We start from the raw sequence: 21,990 nt of genomic DNA on the forward strand, positions 1-21,990 counted from the left end.
GAGGAATAGATCTAGACGATGATGGACCTTTGGTTGTCATTCATAGAAGCTTTCCCTGATTGTGGAATTTTCAGTCGGTGGTGTGTAACCGGAGGAAAAAATACAAGAAAGTAAGAAATAGGAGAGGAGAGAGAAACAGCCGCTTGGGGCTTCGGCAACCGTGTTGGGAATTAGGATGTTAATTTTGATTATTTGTGATGAAATTGTATTGCATGCAAAATTTTATTCCTCATAATCTAGCTTAGAGCTATTGATTTTTGAGGATTAGCATTTGTTTTTGCAGTGCATAAAATTTTTGGGTGGGAGGAAAGTGATTGTTGAGGGTGAAGTAGAATACAGTGAGAGGAGAGAGAATTTAATAAGGGCGTCTGGTCAGTTGTGATGAATCTGACGCAGTGGGCAAGCCAAGTAATGAAACAATTATAATAATAATAATATGGGTTAAAAACTCTAGAGTAAATAATAGGTCAAACAATGTAAAGGTGTTTCTGTTTCTCAAAAGTTCTTCTGAAATCATATGGCGAGACAATTCTGTTTCTCACAAGTGTTTCTCCAGAAACAGTTTCTAAGAGACCTACTTCTAAGAAGCAGTAACTGTTTTCTAGAAGCTTGGTCAAACAGACCCAATATCCATCAAACATGTTGTTGCTGAGAAAAGTCACTTGATACGTATCATTGACATGATTTGCAAAGTACTCCCTTTCTTCCATATTAGTTTGAACGCTTCCTTTTTCTACTAGGTCCCACGGTACCCCACCAATGTTCCTTTTAGATCCACTATCCATTCCAGACCTACTTTTCCGTTGAAATAACAATGCAAATACCTCACCAACTCTCAACACATCTACTTTTTTTATAAAACAACATTAGATAACCCAATTGCATTTCTCCTAAAACGTTGTGCAATGATAAATGTTTAAAATAATGTGGGAGGTGGAAGTAGTTTTTTTTCATTTCAAATGGTAAAGTACTCCTTCCGTACATTTTTTATTTGCACAAATATTATTAAAAGAATGATACTCCTATTTCTTTTTTATGTTTCTAGTTTCCCAAATAGGATGTTTCAAAATGTTTCTTTTAAGGTCTACAACTTTCCCCATTTTACCCTCAAATGTCTCACCTGATGTCTCCTACTTATTACTTCCAATTCACCAATCCACTTTGTGAATATGATAAAATACCCATCCCACTCCATATCAAATAAGAATTTTAGTAGTATTAAAATTTATACATTAATATATTTTATTTATCATATTCATAAATTGAGAAATATATTTGTTTTCCTATATGACGCTCTATATGTTGTCCTAAAGTTCCTCTTTGATATAGATAACTAGATTATTTTATTAATCATTATAAACCCCCAAGAGCTTTTCCTCATGCCTGAATAAGTGGGGAAAATTGATATCATAGACTCCCATTCATGAGATTAATTTCCTCACCAAGTGAGGAGAATTGTGCATTGGATCATATGCAATCCACTCCCACAAATAGCCTTTTATATAATTTATAATGCTCAGTATTTACAACATTTAAATTTATTTATTTTTTAAATTAATCGCTGGCCATTTTTTTTGTTTTCTATAAAATGCCATCCATTTTTCTATATTTTGAACACATTTAAATTTTATCTTCTATACATATATAGAGATAGATAGATAGATAGATATTTCTTTGCCAAAACTCCAGCAGGAGACTTGTAGCTTCCTCGAAATACCTTAGTGTTTTTTTGCATCCATATATGGTATATACATTCCCCGAACAACATCAAAAAGACCTTATGTTTATCTCCTGTTCTTCACCCACTCTTTATAGCAAAAACAGCTAGGGTAACCATTAACATCAACTACCTTCCATTCTAGCAGTTTATCCAAGGTGAGAGCCTTCTCCAATAGCCAATCAAGTAACAAATAAAGCTCTAGGAGAAGTTTTATTTCCACATAGAACTCTTCTCCGAGGGACACTTTGATGTTGGCCTCTCATTGTTTTATATAACATCTGTGTGGAGTACTCACTGTTTTTCATAACATTATCCCATCCTCCATCATCAACATAATATTTTACTTTAAGAAAGAGAGTAGAAAGTGGATGAAGCGATGATGAGGAACTTTCTGGTTTCTGGTTTCTCATGAGTAGAAAATTTCCCTCATGAATGGCAATGCTAGGACTCTGGTACGGGTGTCCGACTCGGATACGGGTCAAGGGTCGGACCCGAACTTTTTAAAAATCAAGGAGACGAGGATACGTTTTAGAAGGGTTCAAAATTTAGATACGGACTCGGGGAGATGACAATCATTAAAAAGTATAATTTTATTTTATTTAATATTTATAATGGCTGTATAATATGAATAAATTGAAGTTTAAACTGGTAATCCATAATCACGTGATCTCTTTTCCCAAAATAAGAAAGTGGGGTTTGAAGTCGAAACGAATATCAAAAGTTAATAATAATAATAAAAACAACTGGCATGCCCATTATCCTACATTATTTTAATCACTTTTAAAGAAGAGATGTTAGCTTTATTTAATATTTATAATGGCTGTATAATATGAATAAATTGAAGTTTAAACTGGTAATCCATAATCACGTGATCTCTTTTCCCAAAATAAGAAAGTGGGGTTTGAAGTCGAAACGAATATCAAAAGTTAATAATAATAATAAAAACAACTGGCATGCCCATTATCCTACATTATTTTAATCACTTTTAAAGAAGAGATGTTAGCTGGCAATTGTCCCACGCTTGTCCCACAACTGCTTTTTTTTTTTTTAAAACCCGAAAGTTTTCGACTTCCATGGAGTCTGTCTGCAATATGCAAGAGCATCAAAACCAGCCGACGAATATCCTTGTGAGCTCGCATTTATCAAGCGACAGATGCCCTAAGTTCTCGGTCTCCATATCCCTGATTTGAGGCATGTATTTTCAGATATGGGTTTTCAAAACCCTAAAAGACGAGTCCATTTTCCCCTTGGCGAGTCCGGTCTCGATCCCGTGTCTGCACCCGCTTCATGTCGTGTCGACACCTGTACGGAGGGGTGGTGGGGCGAGTCCGAGCATCACAGCTCTAATGGATCCAACTTACCCCTTTTTATTCCAATGACCCAATTTTGTTATATCTTACCTTAGTTTTCTTGGTCCCTTCCGATATTACAAATGGGAACATCAAATGAAACAGATTGAGTATTGTGAAAGTCAATTTACATGACTATAACAATACTCAATGAAAAACTATCAAGTAGTAACCACCAACCTCAATTACTTTTAAAGTATGGTGGATCTTGTAGGATATTTAGGGAATGTTGTCGTCCTAATCCATTGCCATAAAGAGGAGCTTGCAAATATATTTGGGGCTTATGACTGATGATAGAGGAAAGTGTAAAAACTAATGTTTGAGGGATTATAAGTTGCTTTTGTATGAAGTATATCTTTGTCCGCTATGAAATTTATTTTTAGCACCTCTTCGTCCATACAAAATAACGAGATCGTGTTTTAAAAAGTATGTTGAAGCTAAAAAGTTACAGAATATTTACCCAAAACTCATTTATTACAATGATACAATTTGTCAATTCACGCCGTGATTGCCGCGAACTTGCTAACCGCGTTATAACGCCCCTGAGATACTTGAAAGTTAGTTTTTACTCTTTCTCCTTCTGGAACCATAATCCGGTCTTGATTATTGTGGATCAAAACTTATCAGTGTGTGGAGCTTGGGAGATATTACATAGCTCTGTTATTTTCGTATTATTGTTTTTTCTAATCTTGGTTAGGCATTGATGCCAATGTTATATTTCTTTTTCTCTTCTCATTACGTGATGTGTTTTTATATGTCAAGATGTGTCCTTGTATCCTATGATGATGGAACACTACGGATGCTTAGTTTAACGAGAGCTGCATATGATGTTCCAATTACTGGACAACCTTTCAGTGGAACGCAGCTACAAGGATCGCACAGTTATAATTGTTCATCATTTGCCGTATGGAACATTCATGTGTCACGACTAACAGGTTCTGTTGTTATATGTTATGGCATGATTTATTTTTCATGACTATACAACTCTTGTGACCTCCTCCTTGTGCACCGTCTTTTCTAATTTTTTGCTTGAAGATGATGGATACATGCTTTAACTTTTCTATTGTAAAGATTTGTATGCTCCTAACTTTATGGTTAAGTAATCTTGTTATGTCTTGCTTATTACTCCTTCCGTTCCCTTGAATTCTTCCTTGTTAGTGTAGCAACAACAACCAAGAAAATGAGGGAGTTAGTGGAAAGTGAGTCCTTTTTTTAACTTTATGGGTAAGAAAGAAAAGGTTTATTTAGAGACATGGGTATAGTTAAATAAATTAAGTGGACCCATGTGCTGTTGTAGGGACTAGGAAAGGTAAAAGAGAGATTTTCCTTTGCCATAAATGGAAGAGGAACGAACTCTAACGAAAAGAGGTAAGAACTCAAAGGAATAAAGGGAGTATATTGGTCATTATCATTACCCCATTGCCTCAAAGAGACTCCCGCAAGAAGCGGGGTAAGGGGGGGTCGGGTGTATGCAACCTTACCCCTGCAGTTGCAGAGAGATTGTTTCCAATTGACCCAAAAGCGACAACGGGATGACAACAGGAAGACCATCTTCTACTTCATGGAAAGGAAGCGAATAGGTTTTAAGAGCCATTTTGATTTAGTTCATTACATCCCACAACCAAAAGAACAAATGAATCTTTGGCTCCATCGGAAATGGACATAGAGGGAGTATATTGGTATTAAGAAAAATTAAGAACCTATTACAAATTCGTATAAAAAATATTTTCAAACCACTTCAAGGTTAAATATTCAGCGAGGAACAATTGGCCTATATTTTTGTCTGTGTTCGTTATATGAAGTGCGTGTTTTATATTTCCCTAATGTTCCCAATTTTTGTATTTCCCTTTATTTGAGCTTGTTTCTTCTTCCCCTTTTGCTGGGAGACCCAATATGAGGGACGAGCGAAAGGGACTTGTCTTTCTAAGGTTTGCTAGAGGACCCGGGATAGATCATTCGTCTCAGCTATCAAAAAAAAGAAGAGAGGAGATAGCTTCTTTCTTTTTCGCGCGGGGGGGGGGGGGGGGGTGGTGGTGGTGTTAAAGCTAGCTGTTTGTGTGGGTATCGTTGGATGACATTGTTATGGCTTATGTGGAAAGGAATTTATGGATATGTGGCTAAGAATTGCAAGTGTTGCAAATGAAATTGTTTTCTCCTGCTCTCTGTACCCCTTCACAGCTTCTAGTGATTATGTGGGCATTTATTTCAGTTTGTTTAACTTTTGTTAAGGCTATACCTATTTCATAAACGAACTTTAAAGGATCTAAAATAGTTAAGTACCAAACAAGGAACTGATCTGTGGTTCTATTGTTGTGGTTTCAATGGTGACTTGTTTCAATGATCATGAAAATTTATTAGGAAATTGGAGATCACCATCTTCCTAACACATTCTAAGCTTTGGCTGTATATAAAATAATAAAGTTTCCTTCTAAGCTTCTCGACAGTAGCATTTTAAGCATTGGGCGTTTTTGGGATGGAAGGGATATAGATTTTTTTTTGGATCCAAGTCTTGTAAAAAATGAACATAACGGTGAGATGTTTAGCAAAAATTATATAATAATAAAGTGAAATTGAAAACAATTAACGAAATGTAAGGCCTTGGCGCCTATCGTACTCTTGTTTATTACTCTGTTGTGACTGGAGTTTTTTGTATCTCAATCCGGCAATTCCGCTCCAAATTGTATGTCCTGATAAACAGATTTCATGTATGTAGCTGTCCTCCAATCCCTGATTGACCTTATTTTCTTATGTAGGGATGGTTGCATATTGCTGCGCAGATGGAACTGTACTCTATTTCCAGGTAAGATGCACCTTCAATTACCGTTAGCATTGTTCTTGCTGTTGTTTGTTCTCCTGAAGGTTACTTCGGTTGTTTTATGTTTTTTTTTTTTGGTAAGTAAGTTAAAATCAATAGCAGAAGTACTGCATACAACCTTAGAGCCTCAACGTATGAGACAAACCTGCTAGGCAGGACTCCCTCACACTCCCTCAAAAACGAAGAGTTCAAAACAAACAACCAGCAACAGCCAGAGAACTGTACAAGAGTATTAAACCAATCAATATCTACTTGCTTTATCTTCTGTGGTAAAACATTAACAATTCTAAATTTGACATCTTCCTTAATTGCAGAGAGAAGCCTATGATCAGACATGACCCTTTGATGCCACACTGCATCATTTCGCCCCTTCCATAAATGATAAACAGTTGTTTTATGTTGCTAGAATGAAATACATGCTTTAGACTTTCCATCCCAACTTTTTTTACCCAAATAAAAGAAATTTATTAAAACCAAAGGGAGTTACAAATAGGATTGGAGAACCACCGGCACATCATCTCGTGCGTATTTTCCTAGGCATCAGAATAATGATGCTTATACCATCTAGGACACAGAGAAATATCTAAATCAACACTTTAACAGCAGTACAACAATGAAACTAACAACTAGTCTGTTATAGGACTAACAGGTCTTTCTGTTTTTCAGGTGCTTTACAGGTGACTTAGAAAATAATTTCTCTAATCAAAGCCGCCTCATTTCTGTATCCCTGGTTAAAAATATTGTCCTTTCATTGTCATCGAATCTAGTAAGAACTCCGTAAACAGCATCACATATAACTTGAACTTGTCACCAGTTTTCTTTCTAAATCTAACAGCAACTTGTAGTTAAACAGGGAACTCAAAAGGAGTTCTATTAGATCTCAACAGCTTTAATATTTCTTGCCAAATTGAAGCAGAATAAGTGTGCTGGCCTACTGGGCCTTTCTTTAATTAAAATGTTGTAATTTACAGTAGAAAGATATCCAAAATTCTACTCAATAACTGTCTCAGGAAAACCCAGTTCTAACAGCACAACTGTCAAGAAACGCCACTCAATGTAGTCATAAGCTGATAAGCCTTCTTTAAGTCTACCTTAATCATGCACCTTGGAGATATATTAGCTCTACCACCCCCCTTTATCAATTCAATGTCAAGAACTATAAGATATTAGACTTCCTGCGAAACCTACTTGGCATCTATACACTATACTAAAAGAGAGGACATCAATGTGATGATGACAAATGTCACTCTATGATTCACCTCTCTTTTAATATAAATAATTAAAACAAAATAATATATTTGACTTTACTACTAAATATACAAAGTACATACTTCCTCCGTTCCACAATAGATGCATCGTTTCTCATTTGCGCACTATTCATCAATCAATTTTGACAATCACTTTTCCACCGTTGTGTAAGAAAAAACATAGTCAAGTGAGATCTTGTTAAATTCGTATTAATGCAAGGATTCCAAATATCAACTTTTTATAATTATTACTTATACGCATTTAGATATATTAATGTTCAAAGAAGTGTATTGGCATACGTGCAAATATAAATGATGCATCCTTTGTGAAACAGAGGAATTACTAATTAAAGTGTAGCCAAAAAAATATTGTAACAATCATTTCCATATTAAAATATTCCATGTGCTCTTACAATAATATTGAATAAATACTATGCCTAATATTTAATGCTATATCTCACACCCAATATCTCAAGCTTAATATTTTAGACTCCCTAACAAAATTTTATCTTAGTACTAGGTTAAGTTAATAAAAAAATTATTTCAATAGGAATTTATTATCAAAAAAAATAAACAAAATAAAATGACACTATAAAGTTCTGATATAATTTGAATATTTCCTCAATTATTTTATCTATTTTTTAACATCTGATAAACATTTTTTTTTTGACATAAGCTAACTAAAAGAACAACTACGGAAAATTAGAAAAAGACAATAAACTATCAACAACGCCTTTTGCTTGAGCATGTGCCTGATGAACCCGTTGTCGCTCCACCTTGTGAATACTCCCTCATAAAAGTGCCTTCCTTAAACGCTGGGTCTCGCTAACTGTCCATATCATCTGTATCTCAATTGACTCTTCTACCAAAAGCATTAGAACATAGAATAAATCAATAACGAAAAATTTAAAAAAAATAAAAAAAAGTAATGAACTCTTATATTTCATAACACTCCTCTTGGATGCCCATTATTAAAGAGTATTATTGGCTAAATCTAAAAAATATTACACGTATTATTAGTAAAAGAAACAGTTTTTATGTAAAGAAATTTTGCATATAACTAAATTAAAGAGAGACAATTAATGTAACTAAATTTTGTAACTTTTTATGCTGAACTTGTATTCTTCAAATCATTATTATCATATTATTTTGATTCTTTGCATAGTAAATAAAATAAAATAAAATCAAAATATTTGTTGTGATTTATATAGTCTAAAATATAGAAGGAAAGAAATACTCTCTGGGTTCTTGAATGCTAGTACTCTTTTCGTATTGAGTTGCTTTTAAATTAGTCCCTTAGGATGTTTCCTTATTTGTCCAACATATATACCAATTATACCCTCATAAAAATTCAAACAACCCACTTGTTTACTCCCAAATAAACATTTATCCCTATTAAACCCCTTAGTTATTTTTCTCTCTTAACTCTATGATTTGCCTTGTTATGATATATTGCTAATTGTGCATAAATAATATATAATAAAGGAATATATTATTCTTTTATATAATTTTTTGATATGTTTAATTCTTATTTTTACAATGCTTATATAACTGTTGTAATTATGTAAACACCTTAAATAACTAACTTAAAATTGAATGATATTAAAATTAAATCAATAATAGTTTAGTAATATCTAAATATAAATTCTTAATTTAGAGAGAATTAAGGATGCTCTTTTATTTTTAACACTCCTCCTTGAAGAGCTTCCTTTGAACGCCAATTTTTTCTCTTAATCGGTCAAAGCTTGCTTTCGGAAGTGCTTTTGTAAATATGTCAGCAATTTGTTCTTCAGAAGTACAATGAACAAGGCTGATCTTTCCTTCACTTTCAACTTCTCGGACAAAGTGATATTTTATTTTGATATGTTTTGTTTTTTGGTGTAGAACTGGATTCTTAGCTATAGCAATAGCAGATTTACTATCGCAAAATATCTGTGGATTGTTTTTGAACTTCACCATTTCTGCTAAAATTCTTATAAGCCATATTGTATATATTCAGCTTCTGCCGTAGATTTAGCCACAGTATCTTGCTTTTGGCTAAGCCAAGAAAATACGCCCATTTCCAAGTGAAAACACGTATCCCGATGTATTTTTCATATCATCGATAGACCTAGCCCAATCATTGTCCGAATATCCAATTAGCTCCGAATTTTTATTTGGCGTATACCATATTCCATAAGCCGAGGTTCCTTTTAGATAGCGAAGAACTCTCTTAATTGTTTGCAAATGTATTTGACTTGGTTTCTGCATAAACCTTGCCAACATGCTTACAACGTACATCATATCTGGTCTTGTAGCAGTTAGATATAATAAGCTTCCAATTATGCTTCTGTATTGTTTAAGATCAGTATCTTCTGAATCATCTTCTTTGCTCAACTTCTCATTTTGAGCTAAAGGAGTGGATGCTGGTTTGCTATTTTCCATCTTAAACTTTCTTAAGATGTTTTGTGCATATTTCTTTTGACTTATGAAGATCCCTTCTTCTGTTTGCTTAATCTCCATACCCAGAAAATAGTTCATTAAGCCAAGATCAGTCATTTCAAATTGATTCATCATTTCTTGCTTAAACGCTTCTATCATAGATAAATCATCCCAGTAATGATTAGGTCATCCACATAAAGAGATAAGGTGATAATGCGTGACCCATCTTTCTTGATGTATAAGGTTGCTTCATTAGGACTCCTCTTGAAACCTTGTTGAGTAAAGTAACCATCAATTCTACTATAGCAAGCTCGCGGAGCTTGCTTGAGCCCATATAGAGCTTTCTTCAATCTCAATACTTTATCTTCTTTTCCTTCCACGACAAAACCAAGAGGTTGTTCAACATATATCTCTTCTTGAAGAAATCCATTTAGAAAGGCAGATTTAATATCTAGTTGATAAATTTTCCATTTTCGTTGTGCAGCTAAAGCAAGAATTACTCTAACTGTATCTTGTCTTGATACTGGAGCAAATGTTTCATTATAATCAATGCCAAATTGTTGTGAATATCGTTTAGGTACCGGTCTGACTTTGTGCTTTTGAATTGAACCATCTGGATTGAGTTTTGTTTTGTATATCCATTTTACACCAATGACATCTTTGTTAGGTGGCTTATCTTGCAATTCCCATGTTTGGTTTTTCTCAATCATGTGAATTTCTTCTTTCATAGCAGCTCTCCATTGTTCAAGTTGAGAGGCTTGCTCATAATTAACTCGTTCATGTGTAACGTGACAACAAAACTCACATTGTTCTAGATCAAGATCTGGAATTCTTTCAGTAGTGTCATATATGTCTGAAATTCTTCGAGTCCTTCTAGGAGATGATTCTGCAGAACTATCATACTCATGTATGTGAGAGTCGGGTTCATACTCATGTATGTTGACTTGTCTGGTCATTCGGAGTTGGTATCTCTGGTGTAGGGGGATGTTGTTGGAATGTTGGTGTTGTAACATACCTTCTTTCAATGTCATTTTGCTCCCAATTCCATGTAGCAACATACGTATCCAAACACCCTTAAATGACTTACTGATGGTTGATATCCAGTCCATGCTTCAATTGGTGTTCGACCTTCTATTGCTTTTGTTAAAAGTTGATTTTGAAGATACACGGTGCTTCTGCCCAAAACTTGTTAGGCATTTCCTTATCTTTGAGCATTGATCTTGCCATCTCCATTACAGTTCTATTCTTTCTTTCGGTTACACCATTTTGTTGCGGTGTATAGGGAACCGTAAGTTGATGATGTATACCTTCCTCATCACAAAATTTGTTGAACTCTAATGAGGTATATTCCTTTCCGTTGTCGCTTTTAAGATTCATTATTTGTAAAGAACTTTCTTTCTCAACATAGTTTTATTAAATATTTTAAAAACTTCAGAACGATCTTTCATGAAGTATACCCATGTCATCCGAGAAAAATCATCAATGAACAAGATGAAATATTTGCTATCATCTAGAGAAAGAGTTCTCATTGGACCACATACATCTGTATGTACGAGCTCTAATTTCTTTGTTGCTCTTCGTGCAAGTCCCTTTGGAAATGGTTGCCTTGTCATTTTTCCTAATTGACAACCATTGCACACAACATTTATATGTGAGATAGTTGGTATACCTTTCACCATATTTTTATGTGAAAGAAGTTTTAGATTTTGGAAATTACTATGACCAAAACGCTTATGCCATAGCCATGTAACTTTATCTCCTTGTGCTTGTAGTACCTTTTCGTTCCCTACATATTGCCAATTCAAAGGAAAACATTTTTGTTGCATTTTAGCATTAGCAACTTGATTTCTTTGGGGGTCCAATATTGCACATGATTCATCCTTAAAATGGACGGAATATCCATTCATCTAAGGAACAAAGCAAATTTTGATTTAAAATAGGGACATAAAGAACATCTTTTATCAATTTTGTTCCTAGCTTTGTCTGAACTGCGATTGTACCTTTGCCTTCGGATTTCACCATTGCACCGTTACCCATTTTGATAGGGATTTTAACGGATGTGTCAATGTTGGTAAAAATGTCAGATCGCTTGGTCATATGGTTTGTGCATCCACTATCTATTAGCCAATCATCTCTTTTATTACTATCATTTTGATTAGCATAAAAGAGATATCCTTCTTCATCAATTGTCTCTAAACGTGCATTTGTCTTCTGTATGACCAAATTTCTTGCAATAATTGCATTGAGGTTTTCCCTTGTGCTAACAATTCTTTTCTTCACGATTTGTATTTTTGCAAATTTTGCAAGGAGGAAAGATACCTTTTCGATCTCTCTCCTTGTTGTTGTATGAATTATTTTGCTTGAAATTTCCTCTTGAGTTGTGAGATTTTGAAGACGAGGGTCTATGTCTTGATTGAAAAGCTCCTTCTGGACCGTCTTGTGATGTTTCATTATCCTTAATAGTCATTTTTTGTTCATGACTTCGTAGAGAACCAAGAAAGTCCACGAGAGATTAATGTTGTGAGAATCGTTGATCAGTTATGTTTTCACCCATGGCTGTTAATTGATTAACGAGCTCTATTACTCTTGAAGAGTAATCTTTTATGCTTTCATATTTTCCCATCTTTAAATGATCAAACTCAAGTTGAAGCGACTATAGTTTGACTGCCTTCATTTTCTCGGTTCCTTGAAATTCGTTTTTCAAGGTGTCCCATGCTTGTTTTGCTGATGTAGCATTCATTATTCGAGGGAATACTGAGTCTGTGGTAGCTAGATGAATTTTGGCTAATGCTTCTGCATCTTTTTTCGGGCAATCAATTGCTCCTACAACTGGTTCTCCGTCTGTTTGTTGTGTTTGTCGGTATGTCGGTTTCAACAACTTCCCATACTCCAGAAGCACGTAAAATAGCCTTCATTCGAATGCTCCAATATTCGTAATTGTCACCATTGAATAATGGAACAACCTGTTGTTGGTTTGTGCTAGAAAATGCCATATTTTTTTTTGCTTTTTTTTGTGAAAATAATATTTCTATTTTATATTATTAACGTTGCGGAAATCGTGCTCTAGCCTTCTTGATCGTTATAGCTCTGATACCACTGTTAGGATATAGTGCTAATTGTGCATAAATAATATATACTCCCTCCGTCCCATATTAGTTGTTACACTTTGCTTTGCACAAAGTTTTAGGTGATAAGTGGTTGTTTGATTATCAATTGTTATTTTATTGAGAAAGTAGATGTGATATGAGTTAGTGAGGTATTTTTTTAATTGTATGAGAGAGGGTGTGGGGACAAAAGAAATTTAGTAGGAAGAGAGAGACAATATAATATGTGGGGTCATTCCGAATTTAGAAGTGTAACAACTAATCTGGGATGGACGAAAAAGGAAAGTGTAAAAACTAATCTGGGACGGAGGGAGTAATAAAGGAATATATTATTCTTTTATTTAATTTTTTGATATGTTTAATTCTTATTTTTACAATGCTTATATAAATGTTGTAATTATGTAAACACCTTAAATTACTAACTTAAAATTGAATGATATTAAAACTAAATCAATAATAATTTAGTAATATCTAAATATAAATTCTTAATTTGGAGAGAATTAAGGATGCTCTTTTATTTTTAACATGATTTTCTTTAATATAAATAATTAAAAAAATATACTTCCTCCGTTCCATAAATATCGCACCATGGTTGACTTTTACTCATCTAACACATTACTTTGACTCTTAATATTTTAAATCGTTGTCAAATAAAAATTATAAAAATTTGTTATTTAGAAAATATATATCTATACAAATTTAATATGACCCCACATGACTACAATTTTCTTACGTATGAATCACAAAAAATCGCCAAAGTCGTAGTGTGAATAGTGTAAAAAACAAAATGGTGCGATATTTCCGAAACGGAGGAAATATATATATATATATATATATATATATATATATATATATATATATATATATATATATATATATATATATATATATATATATCTTTGACTTGTTACTAAAATATACAACCAAGAATGTAACAACTTAAATATTAACTGTTATATTTTTGTCCGAAAAATCAATCAGAATATACATGATCATATTTTCGACTTTGAAAGGACATAATACATTACTCATACATTGAATATTCAAATTTCCTGCTGTATAGCTAGTTGTTACAATTTATAGGAGTAATGAAAAACCAGAGTTTTGAATAGATAGTGAGTGTGGAACCATTTTTTTTTAAAAAAAACAGCAAGAATTTAGAGAAAAATTATGGCGTAAATACACAAGGATTATCTCTTACAATATTTCTTATATATATATATATATATATATATATATATATATATATATATATATATTTATTTATTTTTCTCTTATCTTACTTTCATTAATTCCACCTTCTCTTCCTTGCTTTTTTCTTTTTACTTCCTGCTCCTTTCTGGTTTGATTGGTGACAATGACGATCTCCTACGACGATTCATGTTAGCCGACCCCAAATCATTTTGGGACTAAGGCTTTGTTGTTGTTGTTGTTGTTGTTGTTGTTGTTGTTGTTGATGATGTATAATAAGTTGGTGGTGGAATCAAGATAATTTTTTTAACGTACCATGGTAAGGACTAAGGAGGGTATGGGTTGGGGTTACACGCGACATGTCTCGCACATCTACTAACGTGCCCCAAATCCTTGAATATTTTATTGTACATATTAAGTATTTTCTTGATTTTATAACACGTGTAACATTAAAAAAATTATGTCAAAATGCTCAAAAGTAGATCACGTGCGTAGTCCTTATTAAGTGTCACTTTTCGAGATTTAACTTTCATCGTTCATGTCACTATTTTCGGAGAAAAATTATAAAAAGCGTATGGAGTACTATTTTATAAAGGTTATTTCTTAATATGAAACAACTGGTATATGTTATTTGTTTTACGTATGAATGTATATTATGAACGATCTAATTAAGATCAAAGTTGGTGCTTGGAATGTAAATCGGTTGTTATTTAAGAATGACAAGAGCGAGTTCATTCGAGTACAACTTATTTACGGGTAAGAACACTTTCGGTTTGGATATTCATGTACGAATCGGGCGGCATAGACATTTTATTGTTATGGTATGCATAGTAAAGTGTTTATTCGCGTGGGTTAAAAAGGGAGTAGAATGAAGATTGGTGTTAGGATTTGTTAGTACATAAACGGGTGGTATGCCAAAAATAATTTTAGATTATGGTTTTCAGATAATGTATAGTTTTCTCATTTTTAATTAATGTAATAAAATATCAAATCTAATATATATATATATATATATATATATATATATATATATATATATATAATGAAATTCAATCCAAAATCAAAAACTAATCTAATCTATTATATAAATATAGCAGTTGGTATGTATAAGAGTTCAAAAGGTCTTGTATGCACAAGGTGTACAATAAATTTATTGTACACCAACCTAACTTTTACCCAGTTTTCTCTAACTTTTATCCAGTTTTCTCCAACTTTTATATTATTAAAAGAAAAAGTTGATAGATAAACATTTTAAAGTGTTAAATGATTAATTTTATACATTATTAGTAATTTTGAAGAAATATTTTTTATTAAATTGAAAAATTTTATCATTAAAAAATAGATAACTTTACATATATAAGGGTAACTTTTAAGCATTTTACGTTAACTTTAACTTCGGTGTACAATATTTATCGCACACCCCATGTAAATAAGAATTTGTGATAAGAGTTTTATTTTCACTTAACAATTTAATAGAATCCGTGCAATGCACAAGCTAAAATCTAGTTCTTATGGGTGATATATTAAAGTGATAATTGATAATTGATAAAAAAAAAAGTTTTTAATGTTTATGGGTAATATATTAAAGTGATAATTCGAGTGGATAAAAAGATAAAAAGATGAGTACAACTCGTACGGGTAAGACGAGTGATATGACAAGAATACTTTTATATTTTATTCCCAACGGATGATGAAATAAACAAAACCACTTTCATCATATAATTTATTCATTTTTATTTCTGTAATTAAATATCAAATTTCTATCAAAATTTAAAATAGAAACGAGAAGGATGGGTAGAGCCTCAATGGTGGTCACGATTAACTTACTCTAGAATTTATAAGCATTTTTTCTAATGTATTTTGAAAATATTTTCAAATATTTAGTTTTTAATACGCCGACATTGAACCATTTTATTTAAGGACCTACATATATATGACCATTTACTGAGAGTCAAACGTTTTAATAGGGCATTATTAATAAATTGAATCTTCCTCTATACTTCCTCCGTTCAATAATGTTCCTCATGTATATTATTCATATGGTTAAAGTTTATAAAATTTGTCTGTAATTGATAGTATTAATAATAGAACAAATATCACTACAAGAATTTGTATCTTTTACGACAACCTAATTACGACGGGTCAAAAATCCCGTCGCAAAAGCCTTTTGCGACGGGGCTAACAACCAAACAATGACGGGAATAACCGTCGCAAATGTCTTTTATGACGGGTTTACAACGGGTTTACGACGGGATTTCTATTAACGACGGCCCCCTTTTATGACGGGTTCGCGACAGGAAATCCCGTCGTTAATCAACAATTATTGGCCTTTCGCGACGGGATTTTCCGTCGTTAATAGTACAATTTCTTGTAGTGTATTAACTTGTGGGATCTCATTGGATTCAATTCTTTTCAATGAAAATTTTCTGGATATCAAAATTTTATAATTTATTAATAACGCCAGGAAAAGCAGCTTCTATCTCACAATGAGTTACTTCCTTGCACAAATCTTCTCTTAGATTCAAATAATCGGTAACCACATGAGGAAAGGAAACCACTCAGGCTTAATTCTCAAGATCACAGTCCTGACGTTCTAGCAACAGTAGACCCTTTATGCCAAGTATAAAAGTGCCTCATGCATTTTATTTCAGTTAAACTCATATTGTCCTCAGTAGCATTAAAGTCAATTTGATTTCAGCTAAAGGCACTGCATCACAATTTGACCCTGTTAAACAGAACAAGCATAGTATTGAAGTCTCCTTTTAATAACCAAGGAGAAATCCCCCCAGAAGGCTGTATAGCAGTAAGAGTAGACCAAAAGTCTTTCCAAGTTTTAGTGGAGTGAAAAGTAAAAGGCAATATCCCCTTTCATATCCTTCACCTCGCAGTGAACAAATTGTTCATGTTAAGTAAGAAGATTAAGATTAATATCATTTAACTTCCACCCTTTCCACAATTTACCTCTTATCACATAAGTAATAATTTTCATCCTACTTTCAATAACTACCTAACTTCTTTGTAGTAGTATTAAATTTTGAGATATATGTCTGACACAAATCACTATAACTTTTAAGTTTATGCAATTATATACTCGTAATTTTTTGTTTAACTCCACCACCAGGATCATTGATGTCCCTGACATTCCAGGTGCATAAATTCATGTAGAAGAGTCATCAGGATCATCTCCTCCAATTTTCGTTGCTCTTGTTTTCACAATGTGCTCAATTTTCTGGTCATAAGTGTTCATGGACATCCTTTTCCTCCAATGTATTAAAAGGGTTCTGTGAACTACCCGTTCACATATACAGGCTGCTTGCCTCTTCCTTTACACTAGTTGCAATTCTCCAGCATGCTGTAACTCCAGATTGAACAGCATTTACTGTCTGATTCTTAGGAGTAACAGCAGTAGAAATTTTCACCCATTGTTTGACCCAATAATTGAGTTCACACTTTCTTTTGTACCCATTGTTTTACTTTATGCTGCATCCTCCATCCCTATTTACTTGCCTGATTGTCCAAGATTACTTGCTCCTTTCCTTTATGGTTAACTTTTTCTCTAAAGTTAGACCGCACACCACTTTTTTCTCTGTACCTTACTCCCTTGTTAAAAGTGTGCCAATAAGAAATGGGGCAAGTAATGTGGGACAAAGGGAGTATCTTTCTCGGAAGATAGTAAGCATAAGGTAAAATATGTGTTCAATCGCATAAGGTAAAATATTTGTTCCATGTTGTTTATTTACTTCCTGCTCCAGTCACTCCTTCACTTGCTTAGTTCTTGTTTACCATATGTATTTTGAGAGAAAGCCTTTGAGCAAAGCTCTAATGGTAATGAGAAGTATCGTTATAGGAACTGTAGTTAGGGACTTGAATTTTGAGTGGAAGTCAAGTTTTTGGCGAAGGTACTAAATACTAATAGGCCCCTGCTGGTGGGGAATCCGCTCCCCGGGTCATCGCTCTGCTGCGTCTGGCCCGGGTTTCTTTGTAATTCGAACTAGTGGTGTTCTGTCTTCAGAGATTCCAAATTAGTCCAACTTCTTACCTTTCCAGCATAAACCGTATATCTCAGAGAGGGCAGAGTCGCACTCTTCTGTTGAGGGCTGCCGCGGAGTTTGGCCTATTATGATAGTGAGAATATTGAGTTCAGAATCCCATATGGTTGTGGCTTTTCCTTCCTATTTTTTTCAAGTACTTTACCTGATATCGTTATTACTTTTAAATTCGTTCAAAAAGTAGATCCTAGTCATCCAGTGTATACAGTAATAATTTAGCTATTGTAATTCATATACAATAACATTTGGTGTCGAAACCTATTGAGAAACCTAGATGGGTATTCTTTACCCGGCGACATACTTTTATTCAACAAAAAGCTGTCTGCTAGAAGAACATAGTGAGAATCCGACACGGGTACTCAAGGTGAAATGAAGAGTCCGTGTGTTCATTTTGTTTTGTAAACTAGGGTAGAAATTCCCGCTGAACATTTGAAGTTGTTGTGTTGAGTACCATTCCATTCTCCCAGTTACTCAGCAGTGTTCATTTTCTGCGGAATTTCCAAAAAAAGGGATAGCTTATCAAAACTGCTGGTCTGCTGTGTGGTTATGTCCGGATTCAAGATTCTGCATTAGGGCCATTCTATCACAACATGTTCAATCATGACAAAGTTTACTCATCTTGTGAAATCATCCAAAAGTCATCAAAATCGTTGAACCTGAGAAGAGTAATCTAGATTAAGTGAATAGTTCAGTCTAGATTCTGGAATGAATAATTATTAGAATTCAGAGGTTTTCTATTGGATCCTCTCTTCTGAGCCAGTGAGCCCTGGTAACTTATGCAGGGCATCTGTGGAGCTTAGCGGTTTCCTAGGCATTAGAGTTTAGTCAAGTTTTATTGTCGGGATCCTCCTAACTAAACCAGAATCTTCGCTAAACAAATGGATTATGTTCTTAAAAGGCTCGTTTGATTAGGTTTGGGGAAGTTGATTACACTATAACATGTGATCATGTGGAAGTTTCTTTAGCACGTTAGTTCCATTTTGAGAAGTTGCTTTTTTATTTATATTTGTTTTTTAAAAAAAATCATTCCGTTTGAAAAATCTTGTTTGGTAGCAACAATGTAAGTAAGCTTGTTAATGTTGGTGTTTCCAGCTTACACATAAAGCAGTGGACAAAGATCCAGCAAGAAATCGAAGCCCACATTTTCTGTGTGGTTTATTGGCAAGAGAAGAATCAGCAGTCATGATTAACACTCAGCTACCAAGTTCTCCACGGAAAATGAAAAAGTCAGCAACTGAACGGGCAAATATACCTAAACCTGCAGAAAGAGTTGCATCTGGTTTAAATCAGGCAAAAAGGACAGAAAAATGGCAAGACCAAGAGGATACTGGAAATGGAAAAGCAAGGAAAGCAAGTGATGATCAAGTATTGGTATCCAGTAAGGAAGATGGTGAAAATGTGAATGGAAAACCAGAAGTCAGAGAGGAAGCAGCACTAGAAACTGGAGGTCCTCCTCCAAAGGTTGTCTCAATGCATAAAGTGAGATGGAATATGAATAAGGGAAGTGAACGATGGTTGTGCTATGGAGGAGCAGCCGGAATAGTGCGCTGTCAAGAGATTGTTGCCCCTCAGTTTGATAGGAAACTTTTGTGGTAAACTCCTGATTCTGTTGTAAAGTTATAATTTTCTACATATTTTCTACATATAATTTTCTACATACTTCAATAGTTTTCCTAAACAAAACTATTGAGGTGTTTTTTTTGACAAATGAACAACAACCACTTATTTTGCCAACCAAGTTGCCAAGTCAACTTTTTCATTTTCTAACTCATTTCTCTCCCTACTATTCTTCAATTAAATTATTTCTTAAATTGTTTCATAAATCATTTATTTATTATTTTTTTTAGAACTTAAATGATTTTGTTAGTTAATTTCTAAAATAAAATATGGAAAATTTGGTAAATGCAACTCAATAAAGTTGTCTCTTTGTTAATTACAAAGTCAAATTTGTAAATTACAACATTTAACTTACATGTCCACTTTAAATTACAATCCCTTGTCATTTTCTGGCGAAATCAATCGGATTATGATGTCATTGATTTTATTAAAACTCAATTACATCATTTCATAAAAAAAATATATAACAATTAATTTTTGATTAATTTTTTTTTTTTAATTGTTTAATTCTGTTTAGAGCTTTTTTGGAATTTCGTTTTTGGATGGTTATATTAATGACATAATATTTTGATTCCGAAGGTTTTTGCTTGAAAACGACTCGGGGTTGTAATTTAAAGTGATATACGAAGGTTAAGGTTGTTACAAGTCAAAAAATTTGAGGTTGTAATTGATAAAAAAAAACAACATTATTAGGTTGTATTTGACAAATTTTACATAAAATAAAAAAAAAGTTTGGGATATAAAAACGGGTAGATTCTAAATTCTAAAAGTTGGGATAGAAGATGGTGTTGTTTGGGCTCCTCCGGCAACAGGTGTTCTGAAAGTAAACGTGGATGGGGCGATTTTTAAAGGGGTTGGGGCTGGTCTTGGTGTAGTGATTAGAGATCATAAGGGAGAAGTGGTTCGGTCAGCCTGTCACCAAGAAAAGCACGAGCGGGGGGCGGAGGTCACCGAAGCAAAGCCAGTGGTTCTTGGTTTGCAGTTGGCCCTCAAAGCTATGCCGTGAACGTGGAAGTGGAATGCGATAGCTTGAAGGTTGTGAGTTTGATCATTGGCACCCAAAAAGATGGTTCGCAATTGGGCGTTATTAAATAGGAGTTCTGGCTAGCAGGTTTGATAGTATTAAGTTTAGTCATGTCTCTAGGGAGGCTAATTTAGCGGCCCATACTATGGCTCATCTTACCCCTCTTGTGTTTAGTACACGAGTTTGGGTAGGGGGTTGTCCAAGTATTTTAGATGATGTAATTGCTTCCGATTTCTGTTTAATTAATAAAGATAACTAGCGGTACCGCACGTTTTCCCTCAAAAAAAAAAGTTGGGATAGAAAGGGACCATGTTATCTCCTGTTCCGTAGGTGCCATTTCATTTTTATTGAACTCAAATCTCCTATTTTATTTGCTATTCACCTTAACTACTGCTTATATGTAGTAACTGTACGAAGTAGGCGTCGCTCCTCTCTCTCTCTCTCCCCTTTTTCTCTCTTCTCTCATCTTTTAGGGTATCAGTTTTCTTTGTCGTTTAGGCGGAAATAGTCTATTTTCCTAAGAAATTAGACTATTTCCGACCCTTATTCTTGTTTTTTCATTGTTTTCTCTTTATGTATTCTCTTGTTTAGTTCTTTCCGTTGATTTGTTCCCAATTTATTCTTGGGTTGTTACCAATTTATTTGGGTTTTTCCTAGAATTTTCTAGGTTCTTGATTCTCATCCATGGATGAGAATTTTTTTTAGGGTTTCAATAATTGGGAAGGAGATTTGGATTCATACAGGTTTAGGGTTTATCATCAACTCGTCAATCAGAACAATTCGTGCGCATATTGCGAATGGCTCTACTTGGAAAGATGCGAAAACATCGAAAATCACTACTCGCGTTAAGCTAAAAGCGGTGGAGTACGAGATGTGCTTTAGGATACAGAATAGTAATTGTTTTGATTGTAACAGTTATGTATTTTCTTTGAATCTGTGGTATGCAGATCTATTTTATTATAGAAGATGTCGTAGGGCGATTATTAATGAAATTGTTCTTCCCCGTCAAAAAAATATATATTTATTTATTTATATATATATATATATATATATATATATATATATATATATATATATATATATATATATATATATAAATGAGAAGGGGGCTTAAAATGAGAAGAATGAGAAGCGATCTCGTGCGTTCGTTGAGATCAGATCTAACAGCTCTAAGGCTCTACCTTCCGCATTATAGTAATGGAAAACCCGTAAATATCGAAAAAATAAAAAGAAAATATTTCTATTATACTGCTCCATTTTCTCTCTCCTAATGATTCCCTCTTAGAGTCTCAGCGGCAAGAACTCCGTGTTCTCTCTCCTCCATTGTCGCTCTCCTTCGCGATTTTCTCTCCTCACCGCCACCATGTTCTCACCTGATGCAACCACCGCGCTGTCATCTTCTCCGCGATACCATCATCTATGCGTTATCTCCTCTGTTGTAATTGGTGAGTGA

At 33.9% G+C, this 21,990-nt stretch overlaps 1 protein-coding gene across 8 annotated transcripts in view; it reads left to right on the plus strand.

Moving 5' to 3' along the window:
- Window positions 1-21,990, plus strand: part of LOC110799342 (uncharacterized) — a 47,332-nt gene that overhangs the window by 20,648 nt on the left and 4,694 nt on the right. For 3 of the 8 annotated variants that reach the window (XM_022004593.2, XM_056830468.1, XM_022004595.2), the window contains exons 12-14: window positions 3,832-4,004; window positions 5,823-5,869; window positions 18,989-19,665. In XM_022004593.2, coding sequence (XP_021860285.1) covers window positions 3,832-4,004; window positions 5,823-5,869; window positions 18,989-19,492 — 724 coding nt within the window. In that variant the 3' untranslated portion in view covers window positions 19,493-19,665. Of the gene's footprint in view, window positions 1-3,831; window positions 4,005-5,822; window positions 5,870-6,550; window positions 10,000-10,036; window positions 10,131-12,257; window positions 13,064-18,988; window positions 19,666-21,990 lie in introns of those variants that run through there. The other 5 variants (XM_056830466.1, XM_056830467.1, XM_056830469.1 and 2 more) reach the window with 4 other exon arrangements.

Source organism: Spinacia oleracea, chromosome 5 (assembly GCF_020520425.1).
Source record: "Spinacia oleracea cultivar Varoflay chromosome 5, BTI_SOV_V1, whole genome shotgun sequence".
Lineage (NCBI taxonomy): Eukaryota > Viridiplantae > Streptophyta > Magnoliopsida > Caryophyllales > Amaranthaceae > Spinacia > Spinacia oleracea.